We start from the raw sequence: 22410 nt of genomic DNA on the forward strand, positions 1-22410 counted from the left end.
TCGCTTACCAGGGTGCTGGACGACAAATACACGCAGACGGTGGTCGCCACGTTGACCTTCGATGCCATGGTCGCCGGCCGAGACTTCGGCAGTAGGTGGTGTGTGGCCAGCAATGCAATGGGGCAAGATAGGATGGTGATCGACATCCACGGCAAACGTGAGTTCATTCATTCATTCATTCATTCATTCTTTCATTCATTCATTCAGTCATTCTTTCTTTCATTCACTTATTCATTCATTCATTCATTCATTCATTCATTCATTCATTCATTCATTCATTCATTCATTTTTACATTTTCAACAGAATTCTGCTCTCTAACTCTCCATTCTCTCATTAACAATTACAACAATGACCGGAGCACTTGGAGACTTTCCTACCACCGATTAAGACACGCACGCAATTTCTCAATAAGAAGCCTTTTGTCTACGTCATCAAATATCTATAAAAATTTCAGGATCATTGCCAAAATGTAATCATCTGTTTCCTGTGTCATTATTGACTTTTTTCCCAAGTTTCAATTAAATCCGTTCACAACTTTTTGAGTTATTTTGCAACATACAGACCAATGTCGATGATCACTTAACCTCCTTCCTTGGCGGAGATAATAAAGGATAGCTTACATCTAAATCACAATATTCACAGGACGTTTCCTTCACTTCCAATACAATTTACTCACAACGACAAAATGCTTCGTGAGGCTCGAAGTAAATGCCATAAAATCGAGCACATACTCATACATCACACAAATATACCTCTTTGCGTCATCTCTTCAAGTCGCCAAAGGCACAATATACACATATGCAAAGTATCGTTTATCTTCGTTTTTTTTTTTAGGGATCAGACTCCTTTTCTGTGGACGTCTGTCTGTAAACCTCCCCCTATTTTCTGAAATAATCTGGTATCTTGAAAATGTTGTTATTATGAAGAAAAAAAAAGGTCACGTGTTCCTTTTTATCGAATCACATCTACCCTGGCGCGCCATTGGAACAAAACATCATTAAAAGAGAAAGTGTAGAGATCAAGGAGGATTTCATCAAGCATTTTGTCAGATATTTTACCCGACAAACTGTTGTAAGGTACGGGAATCCGTGCATCTGATTGGCTGAGGGCAAATTGTCAGAAAAACAAAGTATCTGACAAAACGCTTGATGAAAATGATAAATTTCCCCTAGATTTTGATATCGGTAATGTGGTAGAAAACTTCAATGGAAGTTTGCCAGAGCTTAACTTAACTACACTTGTATGTATAGGGGCTGGTGGTATCGCTTTTCTTTAATGTGAAAGCTTATAAAGTGTACTGGTGTACTCGTAACTTCATAAATCTTAAGAGGATGTCATTCCAATTTGAGTAAAAATGGTTTTTTGAATGGCTGAGACATCCACAAACAAAGTAAAACAAAGCAATTGTAATAAAAGGTGGGTCCCACCTTTTATCAGGGTCGCTCTGTGGTGGATATGGCAACCATTTCAAAACCAATTTTCATCAAATAAACATCGAATTCCTCTTAGAATTACATGCTCGTTTATATTACATAAGAGACTTCTTGATATCTTATCCAAAAATGTTAGAAACCTGAAGTAAGGTCTGAACCAAAACTATCAGACTATACGATCCATTTAACATTTCATTTGAGGAGTCAGAGAGCGCAAAGGAAAAACTAAAACGAGGCAGGGGAAGGTTCAGAGGTGAAGCTTGTTGTAGTTTTAGCAACAGGTGACTGGACTTTAATATTAGATGAATTCTTTGTGTTCGGATCAATCTATAAACGCAATATTATCTTCTGCTTACGGCATGTCAATATGTTGTATGCGTGTATGCGGTATGACTCAGTATACAAAATACTAGTGATACAAATTTTACCGGACGAGTGGCCATGCGTTCGGATTTTACCGGACGCATGGCTCAGTAAAAATCAATGCATGACAATTGACCAATCAGATTGCAGAGATTTATAAAGCCAATTTTATGATATAGTTTAGAGGCATCGCGGTGGATTTTAGTGGACCACGTTCTCTCGATTGTGACGTCACTGATTCAAGCCCTCTGGCAGCAGACGGCTGGGTTCGTGGACAAAGCACGTTATCTTCGTATTACATGTCATTCCCTCTGATGTGACTTATAGCCGTTTGTCAACTTGCTCATAGATATTCAGTTGCTTCTACAGTGGCCACATGAAGTAAATCCAACACAAATTTGATATTGATGTCATCATTTATATTACTTTAATTTAGATACATTTAATACACATTTGAAATAGAAGACAAGTCCGCAAATCATAGACATGTATCATAATATTCTTTATCCTCTTTACCATAACAAGTTTAATGTGCACGTCTTGGCAATTAACAGCAAACAAAAACCGGACTACAGCGCTACCGCGTGACAAATATTCGAGCCATCTGTAGTTTCGTTTGACAATTATCTATTCATCAGATATTGCTTTCCATTAACTCTCGGTGGCTCTATAATTGTGATAATAAGCATGTAAGGAATCATAGATTGTAACCGAAGACTTATTATTTCAGTAAATGAAAATTAGAAGGTGGTTTCAGCCTATTGTCGGGTCTCGTTGCGTAGTTACGACGGTTTTAAATTCCACTCTGCGTGACCAACTCGAAACTAGCTTCTTGCGCTGGGGAACGGTGGGACCTTACCGAACGTGGATCTGCCTCTGTCACTTCGCTTTATACTGCTATGCTCGCTATATTGACAGGTACAGTATTGTGCGTGATTTTTTTTCATGGTAATTCAGAAAGTGGGTCAATTGACCAGATCAAATTGACGCATTTCCTTTAAATCGACATTCCTTTTTATTTCTCTTTCCAGTCGCGCAGAGGTATCAATTTCCATAACTTTGGATAAAAATTGATAGTCAAATTGTGAGCTGAAGTAATGATAAGTGACTGTTGATTTGGTAATTTATCATCAATTGGTATCAAAAAAAAAATGGAAGTTCTATTTGAGAATAAAAAAACAGTGTGACAAGGTTTACTTTTTTTTAAAAGCTTTTTAAAGGCCTGCGACTTTAATGCTGCGACGCATTTATAGGCAAAAATGCTGTTCTGCGCAAGTGCTAGAGACAGCTGTTCCCAATAGGAGCAAGGGTGATTTCAGATGTATATGGACTTAAGAAAGCGCGCGGGAGGGGGGGGGGGGGTTGAGGGGAGGGACTAATAATACTGAAAAGAAAAAGAGGATAATGATTTCAATTTAAATTCAGTTCAGTTCAATTCAATTCGTTTATTTTCATTCTTTTTCCAACAAAGCATAACTCAAAATAAATCAGGAATTACGTCATAAACATAAACATTCGTCTTTGCAAAAGACAAATGATACCGATAAACATAAGAATGAATGTTCGACAGGCACATTAAGATCACTTCGTTCTTAAATCATCTTTTAAAAGAGTGACTTATGATATTAAGCTTATCTATGGTATTATGAATCCTCGTCTTGCCCATTAATAAGAAAAGATATTAAGAAAAAGATCGTCTTTTTGATTATCCTCGTGTTGTTGGGAACTTATACTAAGGGAATGAGGAAGACATGATGAACGAAGGGAGATATCTATATCAGGTAGATGACCAGGTATATATAATTAGGCAGATAGATGGATTGATATATAGATAGATATAGAGATAAATAGATAGATAGATAGCTATATATATATATATATATATATATATATATAAATATATTGTAACGAAATTCGGTGGAACCGATTCGATTTAATCGCTCGATTATATTTGTTATGATCGATAGTGTCTGTAGTATAGAAATGGGCGCATTATCGGAATGTTGGACAAACATTTTTAATGCGGTAGTGCATTATTACGAGTTTTAATATTTATTATTAGATATGTGGTTACTTGTTTGTCATGGGCTAGTTTGGATTATTTTAATACCAACTCCGGTTTAGACCGATGATACATGCCGAATTATAGTAACCATGTACAAGAGATACTGTTAAAACATATAATCATTGTACGAAATTTGTAACCACGCCAACATTGTAAATAATTTGAAGGAGTACTGCGGGTGTTTTCCACGGTGCTCACGGCCGTGCGGGATTGCCTCCTCATTCCGCGATAGGAGGAGAGGCATATGCATTGGCCGTTGTGTGACATAGTCCGCAACAAGCAGCCCGTGTATGATACATTTCCAGTGTGTTGTTAATGTTCAATTCTTTATGTAATAAACTGTACGTGTGTTCCTGAATTGCAATCTTTACGGTGCATTCTTGAGGGTTCTACCACAATACAACAGTTTGGAGAGTGGTGGTACATGTTCCTGAGTTGGAGCGCCTTTCCTGAGAAGACCAACTAGCCAGTCATTGGATTTCGGGTATAATGGTAATGTGACTTGTCGGATAGTCCGTGCCCAATCCAAGTTCCAGTCGTCGCCGTTGGATTACGGGTACAATGGTAATGTGACTTGTCGCATAGTCCGTGCCCAATCCAAGTTCCAGTCGTCGCCGATGGATGTCGGGAATAGTGGTAATGTGACTTGTCGCATATGCCCTGTGCCAAATCCAAGTTCCAGTCGTCGCCTGAGGAAGTTGGTAACGGTGCGATACAGCACTTTACCCCGTGCCATCAACGATACCAGCCTGTGCCACCATATGGTTGTGAAAGGTGTTCCACGTTAGCGTGACTGAGTTGGTAATAAAACTTGGTAGCAGAACTTGGTAGCAACAGTTGGTAGCAGCACTTGGTAGCAAGAGTTGGTAGCAGAACTTGGTAGCAAAAGTTGGTAACAAACTAGACGTACCAATTTAACACCATCTACAACTGACGTTTGGAAGTGACATTATCTAAGTGATGCTGAACTTGGTATGCGTGCCGCTTGTGTTAAAACGAACCCCGCCTACTCGGCCATCCTGACACGGCTCGCGGAGACATTTGTACAAACAGTCAAATACACTCTCTTAATTCACGACGAGAAGGCGAGTTCGTCACAATATATAGATAGATATAAATAGGTAGATATCATACAAATAAATACATAGAAAAACACAGAGATGGACAGGCGAAGAAAGCTTTTTTTCTATCATTGTAATGTTATTACTATATCTTGTATTACCAGTATTTCATTTTATACAACTGTCCATACCTCTCAAAGCTGAAGTAACCTGTAGATCTTTCATATGAATATGATTTATTAAAATTCTGTGTGCGTATATTACATGGTCCAAGATGTATGTGTCTGTTGTCTGTAGGTTTCTTTCTTCTTCTTTTTTCCTGGAGGAGGCATAGACGGACGGCCACTCATCTCAACAACAAAGAATTTCATTGCTGGTTCATAGTTCCATTGTTCTAACAGTGGTTTTCTCGGCGGAGCTATCAAAAACTGAAACCATCTGACGAGCCATAAGCATCGTTATCACGTTCCGGCTTGTCTTGCCTTGCCTTTTCGATGTAATATCTTATAGATTCTGAAAGACTTCATTAAAAGCAAGTTGTCCAAACAGGAAATGAAAACGACGACGGTGGCCTTATCAGATGGCTACTCCATAGTTTTAAGTGGCTCTGTGGAGACATTGTTTTTACAGAACAATGGATCAATAAAGAGGGATTAAAAAGGCAAAACAAAGCAAGACACACAAAAAACCCACCAGCACCTCAAGTCGATTGTTTCAGGGTAGATTGAATTACAACTATTGTGGCTTTCAAGGCGCATGCGCGTATCCATTGGTCTTTTACATTATACACGTAGAATGTCCATGAACTGTAGATGTTCTCCATGATGCCGGGTTTTGTTTTTGTTTGTAATGTACATTGTTTAGTTCCCATCTACGGATTTCTCCAACACTTTGGCTTTCCAGCACCACATAGTGTGCCCACCGACCCTTTTCAGCCTGTGCTGAAGGTACTTGTCTTTCCAGAGTGAGAGTTTGTTTTTCTGTGTGTGTGTGTGTGTGTGTGTGTGTGTGTGTGTGTGTGTGTGTGTGTATGTGATGTGCGATGTTCTACCGTATGCAGAACAATGACACGTGAATTAAAGGGGAAATCCAGTCCAAATATAATTTACTCTGATAAAAAAGAGTAAAATATTTCGAGTTCAACGGTATAATTTTGATAGAAATCGGATGAAATGTAAGGAATTAAGTCATGACATTTTGAAGTTTCGCTATTTTGGGGCGAAACAGTTCTTGTATGGTCAATATGAATATGCAAATGGCAAAGTGAGCATGTCATCCCCTCTCAACTTACCATATAGTTTGTACATAACATTTTGAACTTTCCAGTTTTTTCAAGCAAATGCAATTATGCCGGAAACTCAAATCCTCGTATATCTAACTGATCACTATTCTGTAGGTATTCAACCAGGAATAACATCATGTTTCAGACTTCAATGACAGAAAAAAAATAGAAAATAGTGAGGTTATGACATGGTTAGCTCACTCATTTGCATATTCATGTCCACTGTACAAGAACTGTTCTGCAGTAATTAGCAAAACCTCAAAATATCATAACTTCCTTATTCTTCATCTGATTTCATTCACATTTTTACCATTGAACTCCTAAGATTTTCTCTTTTTCATCAGACTTTCATATTTGGACTGAATTTCCCCTTTAAAGGTTAGGGGCACGAAACTTATGTTTATCCCTAAGCGTAACTTACGGATGGCAGTCCGAGACACATATGTATATTACCGGCATATGTGAAGTACTTGGTACCTTCAGGGCCCCATTTCATAAAAGATGTTAAAATACCAACTCTTGCTGGGATGGCAACTTCCCATAGCAACAGCCAATCAGGAAGCTGGATTCTTGTCATTACCATGACAACTGACATTCCAGCAAGAGCTGCTATCATATCAGCTTTTTATGGCATGGGGCCCTGGTCTTCTGATTTGATTTTAATTTGATTTGATTTGATTTGATTTATTGGTTTCTGTATCATCATTGTACATGCTCATACCTGTACATAAACATAAGTTGTTAACAAACTATTTTTTCTTCATTGCCTTTACACAATGTACAACAAAACGTATAAGCAATACAACAATGAATAATACAGAGGGGCTACAGCAAAAGCAGTATAATATTTTTACGCATTAATTGTTTTATAAATCTGAGATATTTACTACTATACAGATTTAATACTATGCAGATGATGATGATAATGATGATGTTGATAACGAGGATGTGTGTGGTCTTATTCATCCTGGTATAGTCTCTCAGTGCTCTCACTGCACTGTTCTACAAGAGGGCTCTGCCATTATCCTCGTTATCCCACGCAGCATTGCAAGGTGTACTCACTTATAGTCCTGGGTCGAGAGGGACATGGTGGGTAATAACATCTTGTCCAAGGAAGTAAGCACTGGGCGGGAACCGAACTCGGGTCCTCCGACTGGGAGTCAAGAGTCTTATCCACTATACCACAGTGCCCCTTCCCCCACAATGATAGCATCTCATTGCAAGTTTTATCATTTTCATGATTGGTAATTTATGGAAATATTGTCTAATTTGTTATGCTTATCATACGTGGAGGCCTACATTACAAATTTCCATGACTGATCTCATCTGCGGAATTATTGGCCCTATATCACTGGGACTATAGACGTGTATTATCAGAATATTTCTACTCTAAGGCCATGACTTATAGCTCTTGTGTTTGTTGAGATGTTATATATTACTTGATCTTCTGAACAGAGCGCCCCGATCCACCGACCAACGTATCTGCGGATGCTAGCCATCAATCAGATTCCATAATCGTAACCTGGCTCCCGACCGATGATGGTGAAGCTGATCAGCACTTTTTTGTCAAACACTGTCTCTATCCAGAAGGTATCATCCTCATTATTCAATTCTGAAACGATTCAGTTCAATTCAATTCAATTCAATTCAATACAATTCAAGTTAATTTGCTTTGATTTAATTCAACTCAATTCAATTCAGTTTACACATGTGTTTTCATTTTCTTACGCAGAACATAACGTAAGAAAGTAACAAGATCTTGAGTACGCATTGATTGAGTGTAAGATGAAAACACTCACACTTTACGGATGTAACTTTTAACCTTTAAAGGTACCATTTTGCACCTTTTTGGTCTCAAAGGTGCAAATTTGTACCCGTGTAGGTGCTCCCAGTATGACAAAAGGTGCAGTTGAACCTATTTTTCTTAGAGTGTAACATCCGTTCACTAGTTCGCATATCTTGACAAAATGGGCGTTGCATACCTGTCCACAGCTTTACGAGTGGTAAATTTTACTCTGAAACTGAAATTCTGTCCATGGCTTTTGTCCACCGCATAACAAAACACGCGCTGTATCGTTTGCTTGAATCTATTCTTACAGCCATGTCAACTTAAAGCATTGTGTGAAGTCTTCTTTTGATGACCCCTGTGACGACAAACGTGACGTTATAATAAATCTATACCGTCAATTCTTTCTTGATAGGTTCACCATGCGGGGAAGTGGCAGGCGTAACGAGAGCTATCTTAATTCTCAGTGGGCTCCAGCCCGATACGTGCTACTCCATATCCGTTGTAGCGGAGAATGACGTGGGAAGAAGCGACCCTAGCAATACTGCGCTCGTATGCACAAAAGGTAAGGTTAGCAAGGTTGGCAATGACTTGGTCTTGCTATATGGCAGAGACATCACGTATGAACATACGTATATTGCAACTACTTTCATCCCAAATATTCCTTTCTGTTAATCAATATGACAACACCTTTTGTGTATTCATTCACTTTCTGTAACAATAGTTACAGTCTGTACTCTCATTATAACGAAATTCTCGTCACAGCAAAATAAAAATTCAGGTCCCCCCCCCCCCAAAAAAAAAAATAAATAATAATAAATAAATAAATAAATAGATAAATAAATAAATAAATAAATTGATAAAAAATAAAATAAAAGCTCCACATCATTATACACTATGCTGTTCTGTTATTAAAAAAGAAAAAAAAAATCGCAATAATAAACGAACGAAAACCGCCGGTCCCGAGGGCTTCGTTATAACGGGAGTCCACTGTAATCGTGTCTCGATGTGACGTAGACCGATACATTGCTGGTCCTTGCAAGGAACTGGCCGTAACCACAGCGCTTGCATGCGTGAGGATATACCTAGTCTATACCTACTGCACGTGCGTGCTGCCGATGTTTTACTAAAAAAGATGAAGTTGATGCCATCCACATGCAATGAGCTCTGAAATTACGCGTATCGTTAAAACGCGCAGACCGATGAAAGTCACGCACGGAATTCATCAGCTCGTAAACGCCATGATGATTTCATAGTTGTTTCTTCAAGTTTATACAGAATATTTTCATAAATACACAATGTTCCCGTTTGGCTCCCAGTTATTTCACGTGTACATTATTTGGGTGTATTGGTCTGTCGCCCCATTGATCTATGCAATGCGCGTATCGGAGATCACGTGGTTTGCCGAATTAGTGAAATCTATTAGCATCTTTAATATTTCAAGTTCATTCAATTCACATCCATAAATCATTGAAGACAGTCACCCCCTAATATCCTGACATACTAGCTGTCATAATATCTATCGTCGCCGAGTCTTTGTAACGGGTATGTACAACAGCTCATAGAATCCCGTGATCATAGATAGTGATCGCGTGATTAAAGTGGCTCTTACAAGAAGAAAGTAAAATCTAAATTATATCTTTATAGTTTACACTGCATGCGTGGGCAAGAATGCAGACATGCACGTCACACTTTTCCCGAATCATAATCATAATTAAGTAAGAAGACAGTTCAAAAGAAATCTTTCGAGGTTGAATGATCATGACACATTATGTGCTTATACATCAGCCGCACCCGAAGTCTTGGGATTCACCAACCTGGTTGTCATAGGATCTGGTGGGACCGTCATCTTCGTTCTTCTCATTACAGTGACTCTAGCCCTCTACTGCAGGCGCCGCAAGAGGGCGCGTGGCGTTAGTAAGTCATCCCTTCTCCCATCGCTGACGATAGAAGCTTCTATGTTTTTTCTTCTGTTATGTGTGCAACAAATCACTTACAGTTTGAACATTAATATTTTTATTCTCTCTTCTTTAGAGGGTCATTTCCCCCATTTTCTCTTTTGTTTTTCTTGTGAGAATTGAGTTTCGCGTGCACTATTTTTTTCTTAAATTCAATTTTACATTTTGTTGTTTTCTTGTTGTTTTAAAAAGAAAAGAAAAGAAGTGAAGACAGAGAGAGAGCGAGAGGAAAAAAGAACCCTATTCAGCAGATAATTTATCCTAGACATGGCATAAAATCAGACCATAATAGATCTTAAACAAATCAAACATTATTATTAGATATACAATAATCTCCAAGAGGGAGCTCATAATGAATTGTCTCCACAAGGGAGCTCATATTAGATGTCCCCACGAGGGTGCTCATAATGAATGTCTCCACGAGGGAGCTCACAATTAATATCTCCACAAAGGAGCCCATGGAAATGTGATTGCTTCAGGACGACTTCTGAGCACACTTTTCTCAGTCTCGAAGGCTTGGGTCGTGTTGATGAAATTTCCGTTCAACTTTATTCCTTACTCTTTTCTTTTTGTTACTATTGCCAGTGAATTTCTGCAGTTGTACGAAGTGCCTTTAACCCTATGCGCATCTTGTAATAAATGGTGTTAAGATTATCGATTATCCTTTCTTCGTTAGCTTTGTCGTCACATCTATGGCATTTTTTCCCTCTAAACTTGCAATGAATTTTTCAACTGTTAGATTTGTTTTTGTTTTAAAATTTACCACTGGTGCGGGCTAGAGGAGGCGCTATTCACCACAATTTTGTTCATCGTCTAATCACTAGCTATAAAGGCAAGAATGCAAACGCCATTATGATATTTTGAATCCTATATTTTGTTTTGTGAACACATAGTTCAGCCGGCAAACTCCGAGAGTCTCCCTCCTTTACCGCCAGTCCGTGACGTCATCGTTTCTCCCATGGATGCCATTCCATTTGTCTTCCAATCTTCCGTGAGCACAGAGGTAGGACTAAAAGGTGATAAGGTCAGCATAGCGAAGGATTATTGGAGGCCAAACGAGTCATCTCCATTCTTATCAATTTGAGATGTTCGCCATTAAACCTGCTTAGATAACAAAGAAAATTATAAGAAAATATTGGAGACCTTTAATCACAGCTCCAAGAATAGTCCATGTTGTGCAACATATAATGAGGTATCATTTGAATGTTCCATGACATTTGCTCTTGAGACAACTATTGTTCTCATGAAATAACTGCACGCTTAGGCAAACATAAAACCTACAAACATACATAATCCTAGCTCTAATAATCCCAATCGTAATCCTAACATCAAACTAAACCTAAAACCCTATTACAGCCCTAACCCTAACCCTAAGTCCATGGAGAAAATAAGACTGGAGAAATTGTCGAAGGAGCAAAATAATTTCATGTTACTCATTAGAAAGGTTTTATTTTGCTCTATCTGATAATGGGCTTACTTTATGATAAGAATGGTGCTTGATTAACCTGTCTTGCAATCAAACTCTCTACATCCGCCTCAAATAAAACTTCTTGGTTTTCATCAGCTTAAAAGTGTTGTTGTAGTCTGTATTCAAGTTGACATAGTATTAAAAAGTTACTGGAAGTAATTTAATTTGACAGAAAAACTGAGGAAGCTAGAAGAAATTTTGAAGTTCAACAGTTGTTGTTTTGTGGTCATATGATCCGTTTGAAATCACATACATATGAAAATTAAGCAAGGTAAGGCTCATGTCTCCTGCGCGTTAATTTGTACCTAAATTCGATGATTTAAGATTGATGTTCTTGTTGATAAGTCTGTAATTAGCCTTGTAACTTTCTGTACTTGTGCCGTATTTTGACTCCTGCCATTTGCCTGCGAGCAGCGTAGTACCGAATGTAAAACCAGCCTTGCTTCTACATACAGCTGACAACGATTAGTATGAAGTGTCTGTGCTGAAGCGTTGGGCTGTTCATCCAAAAAATTTGCATAAATTACCTCGCCATTCTCATTTATCTATATCTTGTCTTTTTGCTTTTATTTTATTTTGGTATATCAGGCTGAAGTCGGGTGCGAGTCCACTTATGCATCGATCAACGACATGAAGCACGAGCAAGGCGCCGCGGCCGCTTGGTCGCCAGAAGACTGCAGCCTGCATTACACACCAATGAGCCCCATCGGGGCTCGTACCACGAGGATTCCTGATCCTTTGGATGTCTATAAGAATGGAAACTTCGCCCAGGAGAACGGATTCGCCGAGCCACGGGTCGCGGGGAGTGCCGCATCCCCACCTCCCTACGGAGACCAAGCGGATGGGTTCCTCTACGTTGGGATGAAGGGAGGAATGAACGCCCGCAGCACAACTTACTTTTGACTTTCACTACTGCAAATAATATCCGTGGCAACCGAATTGCCGTAGTCATCAGTGCTTGTTTTTAAGCAACACGTACAGACCTCTGCTCAGGCCGTTCAACCCCCAACAGTAATATCAGTGCTGTGGCTCTAGTGAAATGTGCTTATACATTATATGGACAGAAAATAAACAAGTATTTAAGAGCGCCATCATAATCAGAGGGCTTGTCGGGAGAGGGGGTAGTTTGCGCTGAAAGATGCCTCTATTGACAAACTTTAGTTTGAGGTGGACTGTAAGCCAGTTCGGGTTCCACTTTGCTCATGAGCACACACACAAAAAGGTCATTTGTACCAAAGGGTACGAGTTTGTTATCAAATCGCGGGATAAGCATCTGTTGTTATGTAATTATTTTTCAAGTAATCCTTATAGATGGTGCGCAGCACATCCACCAGATAGAAAACGTGGTATTTGGTAGTATATGATAGAAAAAAAATTGTTAATTCATTCAATGCAAATTAATGAAATATATGCTCTCCCAGGTGTTAATTGACGGACCATTCTGGTCACCCGGACAGACTTTTATGAAAATTGTCAGTCACTGACAACGTCCTCATGCTACTAAAACCTTGCATCTGATTGGTTGAGAGCAAATCTGTCAATGACAAAACACTAAATAGAATGCACCCTGCATTGTCTGTACGCAGGTGTATCTTTCTTTTGTCGGAACATGATTGATGAATTCCCTATATTGTTATGTCGGGCAAGCCTATGCATTATGCTGCTTTGTAAACGAGTGGAGTGCCCAAAAAACTGAGAAAAAGAAAGGTCTTTGTACCCGTGTACACATGAGCTAACTCCGAACTGGCTTATTCATGTAAGAGATAATGGATCTATGGGAGAAACCTACAGGCTAGGTTTCAGTGAGTTGGTTACATTTTTTTCCATATCTTTTTTATCTTTCTTTGTGCATATGTGTATGTGGATTTCTCCGTGTGTGTGTGTGTGGGGGGGGGGGGGTGCATGGAATTTTCATTGCGTAATATGCTACACTATTCCCCCTATTTTTATTATGAACAATCATCGTACTTTCTTTCGGATTAACGAATCTTTGGGATAACGAACCATGCTTCATTTTAGGATGAACGAACCACAGGAATAACGAATCTTATTTCATTTTCGGAATCAGGAACCTTAGGAATAACGAACTTTGGGAACAACGGAATTACGAGCCTTGTTTCATAATTATTATGTGGATTAACATACCTTAGGATTAACGAATCTTCGAAATAACGAACTGTAACCCCCCCCCCCCCCCCCCCATTGTGTATGTGTGTGTGTGTGTGTGTGTGTGTGTGTGTGTGTGTGCGGGCGTGTTTGTGTCAGTTTTCAAAGATCTATCAGACATGCTTTCCTTATACTGTATGTAATTGTTTCATGTCACAAAAAGGATGAAATTTGACGAATAACCGTCACATTTGGGCTCATCATGATTGCGCAAGACAGCATAGGCCTATACACAAAGATGGGTTTGTGCAATCGCTTCAGTGACCCGCACAAGTATGGATGTATTTGCGCATAAGATACAAAAGGTATTATTCCGCACACAATCATGTGAAAGTAAGGCAATCTAGAGAAGAATCACGGAAGATCATCCTATTTTGAAACTCCACACACAAACTATGCATGCATACTAACTGTCTATTAGTACAGGGATTGCTACATTATTGCGAAGATTATTAAATGTGTAAAAAGTGTAAGAAGTGACGCAAGTTGGTAAGAATATCGCTACAGAAAATATGACTCTGACCAACGTTTATTTTGCATAAATAGGTTGTTATTTTTTATTACCAAATCATATTCACGAACAGCATGATATGAAACACATGGAATATCAATTTAAGTACAAAACGGGCACAAAATTAGTATATCATACTAACACATCGGCACTGTTGCGTGTGTAATTAGAGTGGGCATAATCATGCATCTTAATTTTACACTATAACACTGCATTATGTCTTAAATGACTTATATTTTGATTTTATCGATAGTATTTGAAGTGACGTTTACAACCGGTTTTCACACATGTTTTCTGCGAGGAAGATTCATTCCTGGAAATTTAAAAAAAGAGATACTGACTTCTCTAAAACCTTGAATCTCACAACATCTTCAATATGATGAAACTGTCACGCAGATAACAAATAAAGATTTGTCTACAATTATGCTAGTACAATTTGTATTGTAAATATTGTACTTATTTACTATAATCAGTAGCTATATTGTCATTATACAATTCAATATTTCTCTTACTATCATTATTATCCTTGCTTTCTTTTTTAGGTGGAAAACGTGTGATACATAGGTTCTATATTTTCGGAACGGACTAATTTCATTGTATCGATATAATTGTTATATACCATTGCCTATCTTGATAATAGTTAAGTCTGTGATCCACTTAAGAGAAATCTGTAACTCTCTATATATTTTCATAATTTATCACTACATAATAATTATACGATTGTGTAGTACGTGTACTCGTTTCCTGAAAAGTGGGTGGCGTATATGAAGGGACATTGCATTGTAAATCTGACTGCACACATGGAAAAGCCTCATGCATTAAAAGTCCAAGTACTTGGTATCAAGTAGAACATTGCACTGGGAGTACTCGAGCAAGGAAATTACCCGGTTTACACTGTAAAATAGACTATTAAGACATAAGTGCAGTACAGTTGGGAAAAGATAGTATAGCGCAGAAAAAAAAACACGCTATAGCTATTCCATAGCACGAGACTGGAAAAGTGCAGTGTTCATAGTGTAAAGAGTTGGTAGCACATATCCTGAGGAAAACACATAAAAGTCAGTACAGTATTTATCTCCTGGCAAAAGATGGCGTTCACAGCTGCGCACACATCTATTATAAATTTAGGAGCAATGAGTTTGAACGAGTCTATATGTGGTCACCTAAGTAACTCTATGGCACATGCGGAACGCGTGCGTTTCCTTTTGAGTAGAGCTCGATATGACGTCATCAATTTACGATCATGAATCCAAGTCTGAGTATAATACGTTGCTCATGTGACGTTATACATTGTATTTGTGTCTGAAACTTGCAATTCTCGTTAATGGTATAGTTCAGCTCAATGGACTCGATTTATAATGGCTGCAGTAAAAGTACGATTTTACGTGTGAGTATCTTTTTGGTTGCTTTTGTAAGTTACAGTGTAGACCATAGAGTGAAACACATTGTATGTAAAGAAAGAATGTCAAAAACACCTATTGCATGGTTATAAAACACTGAACATCCTTATGGTATAACCACTGTCATAATGAGTTTTCCGTGTCGTTATTTGTGACATTTTAACGACTCATTCTGCAATTTACTGCATGAACAAAATCCCGCCCAACCCCAGTTCCTTGTTGTTGTTGTTTTTTCATATTCAGCGGAACTCAACATTAGAAAAGTTTCGTCCACCTGAGCAATAATGACTTGTCTACCATGTATGTCACACATTCAGCCAACGATAAACATTACTTAGCAGGACAGGCGCCGCCATTGTTGCTTCTGCAACATGTCAAGCACAATATTGCATTCTTATAGCTCCGTAAATGATATAGTAGACACCTCAATCGTGTCAGTGGAATAAGAACATGTAAACATTAAACGAAGTACATCCTGTAATGGGATGGCATGAAATCCCTCCTTTCTCAGTGGCGGATCCGGAGGGGGCGCACCGGGCGCGCGCCCCCTCTTTATTTTTTGTTGAAACAATAGAAGTGCAAAGAATAAAAAAAGGGGCTCTTGCGCCCTCTTTAATTTTGCAAAGGCGCCTCCCCTTTACGGAAATCCTGGACCCGCCCCTTTGTTGTGTCCGAAAGTTGGTAACTTTCCGAGGAAAAAGCATAAAACAAACGTCAGGATACCAAGTTGGCATGGTTACATTCTCAGAGATGACACGCCATGTTTGCAAATAAGGCCATGAGAGCTTTGATACTCCTTTCATGCTAAAATATGATTATCGATTCTCTGTTCCTCTCTCTATATATTTAATACTATAATCTCTCCTTTGCATTCAACTCACACTGGCCTTTTATTTCTCTTCATCCAAACCTCTCCGAAAGTACATCTGAAAACAAACTGTAAATGTCCACATCGATACCCCCCCCCCCCCCGTAAATAGTATGACACCAATACACTACATCGTATAAATTATGCTGACCCTTAGAATGCGAAACATGGTGTCAACTAATACTGTGATATAGCTATATTCTGCGGATGCAAGCTGATGATAATGAGCGTAGTGATGACGTTACTTTATATTACAATACAGTGCTTTCCCGTTATAAAGAACACGCTCTAAATATCGAAATTCTCTTTACAACGAAGCAAAAATTCAAGTCGCCAAATCATTATCTATAATCTTAATGTCCTTTACTGCTCGTGAAAAACAAAATTTCGATATAACGATAGAGAACTATCGGTCCCGAGGACTTCGTTATAACGGGAGCGCACAGATATGTACTATTATTTCTATTACAACTGTTATCATTAATGAAGTTCATGTCAATTACATGGCTGCATATAGAATCACTTCGCAACGCTCGTTTAACATCATGTACTTGAGCTAGACGCATGTATAATATGAGTAGCCAAACAAACAAGCAAACAAACAAAAAAACCAAGCTTGCGACTATGTTACGATCTAATTTTTCTTCCACTTTGGTTGGTGTTGCTTTTTTTCATTTATTGTTTGCACTGTACACTCAATTTACCTGCAGCAGAATTCATCGAATAGTATACAGAATTAGGAATTCTTATCGTAGCAACATATGAATAACCTATAATTCCTACGGAAGTGCTAATATTGACTTTACAAGGTCTTGGTGATAATTCATAACAACATGAGATCGTAGTAGTGATATTAGTGTTGTGACCAGGCCTAAAGTCACGCAAAACACCTATCAAATGTTCAATCAAAAAAAGTCGGGTAAGGATCAACTATTTGACATAATGGTACATTTACATCTTAAAAACCGCCAACTGCAAAAGAGTAATGCTTACAGCAGGTGAAATAATCTAGCACATCCAGAAAGTTGGATACATTACGTCATCACAAGAATCTCCTGGCAATTGTATCGCAATAAGTATTGGCTAATAGAGCACTTCATGAGCAACTACTTAAATAACTATAATGTAAGCTGTAACTATACTCACATCACATGGTGCGTTTGTAATATGATGTGTAAGAATAAATAATTCGTAAAAAGTCCCTACAAGCGTATTGCACAACTGAACTACATACATGTATAAATAATATCAACTGAAACGCATATAAGAGGCACGATTTTGTATACAACAGCAGAAGATTAAGACACGAAACAAAGTAGCGTAAAATAGCATTAACTTTTCCTTTCCCCTGTAGATGCGCGCTACTTTATGAGGCAACTGAAACAAGCTTAGATTAGCACATAATCATGATAGTAAACTGGGTTATGAGCAAATTAGACGATATTTCGTCATTATCCATAGATGTATAAATGTAGATACGCAGAGCATGAACTACCCCTGCATATCACATCACTATACGGGAATTACACGCAGAAGTCGCCGCAGATAGATCTGAAACAAACAAACACATCCTCGCACAAACAGACAAAATTAAATCACCAATCTCCTTTGAACCTATCGAGTGTAACGAAAATTTCACAGCTTCATTTTGAAAAGAGAGATCACATGATTTGTGTCTACGAGAAAAACATGATTTTTGCAAATCAAATCCAAAACATGAACGGAATAAATGGGGAACAGGTTTCAAATCGAAAGAAATTCAACAGTTTTGGAAATCACGCTCTTACTCCGCATGCATTTAGTCACATGTGACGATAACACTCAATAGGCCATACTCGACTCCATATTCATGTCGTCCTTGAAAAAGACGAGGAAAGATATCATACGAAAAGAAAAGTGCAAGCTGCATCAGTATCGGCTCAAAACAGGAATGCGGGAATCGAAATATTTTCGAAGATAATCAATAACAATGACACAGGTCGATATGAAGTCAGGTACATGCAAAGTCTCCTACAAGCAAGCACAAAAGCCTTTACTAAATTTCCTTATCCATATTAATCCATGAATAAACAAACGCTTTCCTATATTTTCTAATTCTAATCAAACGTTTATTGCTGCTTTTGTTTGTTTTTTTGTGCTGTATTCTTAAGTTCCCTTGTGTGACGCTATTCCAATTTGTCCGTATGAGGGCGCCACTGGCCATATAAAACAATAAATTGTTTGAAATTACATCGTCTTGTTCCACCACATTTTCTATGATCGCGCAGTACTGGTGACAGCGGAAGGTAGAATTCAAACCGCATCACTCTACTCAGGCTTACAGACACTGTGTTTTCACACTGTGAAACGCTAAGACACACATCAAATGCGTCATACGAAATACTGCGCAACACTCTGCGTTCTGTGGAAGCGTAGAACACCGAAGACTAAGCCTCCACTCTGAGAACAATTCACACACTTTTGTTTTTAAAGTTGCATATCATAATTTTCCACATACCCTTCAAACAGTCACAGACAAACACTTCTCTCCTCTCAATCAATATACCAGTTTACTACAAACATGATTCATTACTATAAAGACGTGTTACCTGGTAACAGAGCGTTGTACCTGACAACCAAAAAGTACAATGACCGAAGCATTGCCTGACAAGCAAATAACTAGTGGGCCAGACCGAAGTTTAAAGTCGTGAAATACTGTCCAGTATGTGTCCGTCGATAGCAATAGGTGAAACAAATGATGAGTCTGATCGCAATGAGTAAAAATATCCCATTTTTTTCTTTTCTTTTGCAGCTATAATCGCAAATATCTCAAATTGACAAAACCTTTTCAATGATGCCTCACGAGTCTGCTAGTTCCATAACAAGGACTATTCTTAAAGTAATGAGTAAAAATATCCCATATTTTCTTCTTTTCTTTTGCAGATTTAATTGCGAATATCTCAAAATGACAGGTATGGAGTTAACTCGTTTTACAAACAAACTCTTCAAATTGATCCTTATCATGCATGTCATGTCTTCGGAGAGGAAAAATACATATCCTTATATTTTCAAATCACTATACTGGCCTTCTATATTTTCAAAGAGTGCTCTTATGTGCAAGATGTAAAAAGTGCCTTCTACATCTTAAAAATCTTCATAAGGATAACTATATACTAGTATTATCAGCCACAGACGGCTACTTGGAAGGTTTGAGCAGAATCGTCCTAACATAATCGTTGGACATGCAGTTCCATTCCGGAGTTCGCGGTTGTCGAAGCAAGTAAGCACGACCATGAAAATTTGCCCGCTCATGCAAGGAACACTACGAAGTAAATTTGTATTGTGAAGTCACTCCCATATTCCGTGAGGAACATTACGAGCTAATGACTTCACCATTACGTCACACACCAGATTTTATACTATGTTTGAATTTTATGTGCTACTAGCAAGTCGTAGAAGACTAGGATGTCTCCGCTTCTATAACATAATCACTATTTATATCCGCTTAAAGTACAAGGGCCTTCATTTACAAATTTTGATGTAGTTCATTGAGCTTGACCCCTAATCGAGGATTGACTCTAAACCCTCTCTGCACTCAGAAAAAAAAACCTTCCCAATTTGTTTCTTTACAAAATCACATCAACTTTGGTCTTTCTTTACGTTTGTACAAAATACAATGTGCATCAATTCTGCGTAACTATGATTTTGCCGACATTATGCAATTGTTTGTTACATTTTATTGATGATGGAAGTGCAGAAATAAAACTGTGAAATGAACGACCTGGCCAGAAAATGGAACTTTGGCAAAGTATCGATGACCTTTGACCTTGACCATTCCAGCATAAATTTCAGATAGCTAATCGCTCATTCATTACTATCCTTATTGTTATGACCAGAAATTACACTTTAAACGACTTAACAGTGACCTTTGACCTTGAACATGACCTATCATGAATAGCGTGTTCTTGCCCATCGTTGGTCAATTGACCTCTACCCTATCTGATCATTACCACTTTACGCATGGACACTCCTCGCAGAAGTAAAGGCTGGAATTGACCTTTCTTTTGGGCAAAAGTAAAGTGACTGTGACCTTGAACGTTGACCTTTCACAACAATCAAGCTTTGAATATAATTGTCTATTCACTTTTACCTTGCCATTTCAACCACATCAAATCACTACTGGACATACATTGATGAAGTTAAAGCTGTAAATGCCATATTATCTAGCCAAATTTCAATGACGTTTGACCTTTGACCGTGATGGTGTGTTGCAAATGGTTAATCAGTATGTCTACGCAAGATGTGAACAAAACGGGCCACGTATGAAGAGAATCCACTGAACGGTATTTCGTATTACAGGGACAACGAGATCTGGGTATGTGTGACGTACGGACAGACGGACGGACAGATTGACGGGCAGCTCGAAAACGTAATGCCTCTAGCACCATTTGAGGCCAAGGCATCAAGAGAGATTGTGACAAGCGCTCATGATTCGGTGCTCAGGATTCAGAGCGCGAATTTACCGATGACCTTAGTGATAACCACGGCGCGTACACTGAAATAGAATCCGCACATGGTTTATTATAGTGATGCATAATTATAATCTGAATGTGTTGAGGAACTACGTCATCATCCTCTTTGGACTGTCTGCGATATGTTAGCAATGTATTTAACGTCTTCTCACGATTGTGAACACATTAATATCCAGTGGCGGATCCAGGCGGGGCGACCGGGCGCGCCCCCCTTTTTTTGTTAAAACAAAAGAAATAAAAAGAGAGAAGGATGGGGGGTGGGGCGGCATGCGCCCCCTTTAACTCTAAAGGTGCCACCCCCTTTACGGAATTCCTCGATCCGCCCCTGTTAACACCGATGAACACACAATGTTCAACAGCTATAAGGTCAACGAACTTCTTGTCTGTGCAGTTGTGACACTACGGTACATTATGTCACATTCGTAATAGTCGGCAACAACAATTGCTTGTCTAATAATGACTTTCTCTTTTACTGGCTGACTAAAAGACACGGAAGATTTCATGCACACTCCCCAGAAATATCGAGAAATTCATGTCAAATAACATATCCAGGAAAAACAACAACAACCCTGCCCTGACGTAAATCACCGTTATGGAATGTCTCTTTACGATAACACAAATATCGTACATTATAGTAACGGCACCGTAATAAAAATGATGATAATGATGATGACAATAATGAGTATGATCAAATAACATTAACATAAATAATAATGATAATAAAACTAATAATAAAACTTAATATAGTAATTACGATATTCCTTGAACATCAGCACGGTAGTACACAATATGATACTGGATATGGTTGAGGAACGAACTACTATTAAGAAAATAACTTGCTGCAATTTTTCCTGCAATGGATCACATTGGTTCTGGTAACATTGCCGCGACGTGAATGTACAGAGAAATCGAGATTGTTAATACATAGACACACACAGTCATGTAGTGCACAATTCAAATCTGCAATACTTAGAAGAGAATGGCTGATTTTCCATGATTATTGACACTTTGTAATGTATCGACGAAACGGATGCATACTTATAAATATTCATGAATGATATTCATATCCACTTCACGCTGGAGATATCTTTTTTTTTCACAAGGAATAATTAATTTTAGCTGGATTACGCGTCAGTTCGACATGTCCACTGATGCAAACACGCTTAAAACTACGTTCGGGGTCATTCTGTAATAGACATGAGTCTTACATTATAACTGTGAGGATAATTACTATGCTGATGATCAAAAAACAAGCTAACAAAAAGATACGAAAACAAGAACAATACACCAACACGAAAAGGTAGAACTAGACTGTGTCACAGACCTACTACATCATGCTGATGTTTACATTAACAATATATCAACGATTTTCCAATTCTCCGCTCCTCTCCGCTATTTGAGATTAACCCTTTGAGTGTGTTTAGTGCTGATTGGACAGAGATATCTCATAGTGTTTTACACACTGTTCAAGGCATACGGCACAGAAAGGGCTGTAAGTAGAGATTGCTTTCTCCGCGTGGGGCGTTCTCCTATAATT

General features: G+C 38.5%; 1 protein-coding gene and 1 long non-coding RNA gene across 2 annotated transcripts; both read left to right on the top strand.

Moving 5' to 3' along the window:
• The first annotated feature begins 88 nt into the window (after positions 1 to 88).
• Positions 89 to 8550, top strand: LOC139743441 (uncharacterized). The gene is made up of 3 exons (XR_011711758.1): positions 89 to 157; positions 7661 to 7795; positions 8407 to 8550. It is a non-coding gene; the product is annotated as an uncharacterized lncRNA (long non-coding RNA).
• A 1228-nt stretch (positions 8551 to 9778) lies between these two features.
• LOC139743442 (uncharacterized) lies at positions 9779 to 12366 on the top strand. Its single transcript, XM_071653925.1, has 3 exons — positions 9779 to 9908; positions 10843 to 10952; positions 12006 to 12366. Exons 2-3 carry the CDS (start codon positions 10908 to 10910, stop codon positions 12318 to 12320), a joined length of 360 nt encoding a protein of 119 aa, XP_071510026.1. The 5' UTR covers positions 9779 to 9908; positions 10843 to 10907; the 3' UTR covers positions 12321 to 12366.
• The last annotated feature ends 10044 nt before the right edge of the window (positions 12367 to 22410 follow it).

Source organism: Diadema antillarum, unplaced genomic scaffold (genome assembly GCF_040938485.1).
Source record: "Diadema antillarum isolate AM-2024a unplaced genomic scaffold, OU_Dant_1.0 seq00001081_RagTag, whole genome shotgun sequence".
Lineage (NCBI taxonomy): Eukaryota > Metazoa > Echinodermata > Echinoidea > Diadematoida > Diadematidae > Diadema > Diadema antillarum.

Bases quoted from the DNA above. Each gene is read 5' to 3' on its own strand.
- LOC139743442 (XM_071653925.1), top strand. From the start codon at position 10,908: ATGGATGCCATTCCATTTGTCTTCCAATCTTCCGTGAGCACAGAG. The intron at 10,953-12,005 runs GTAGGACTAAAA...TTGGTATATCAG, and splicing joins AATCTTCCGTGAGCACAGAG to GCTGAAGTCGGGTGCGAGTC.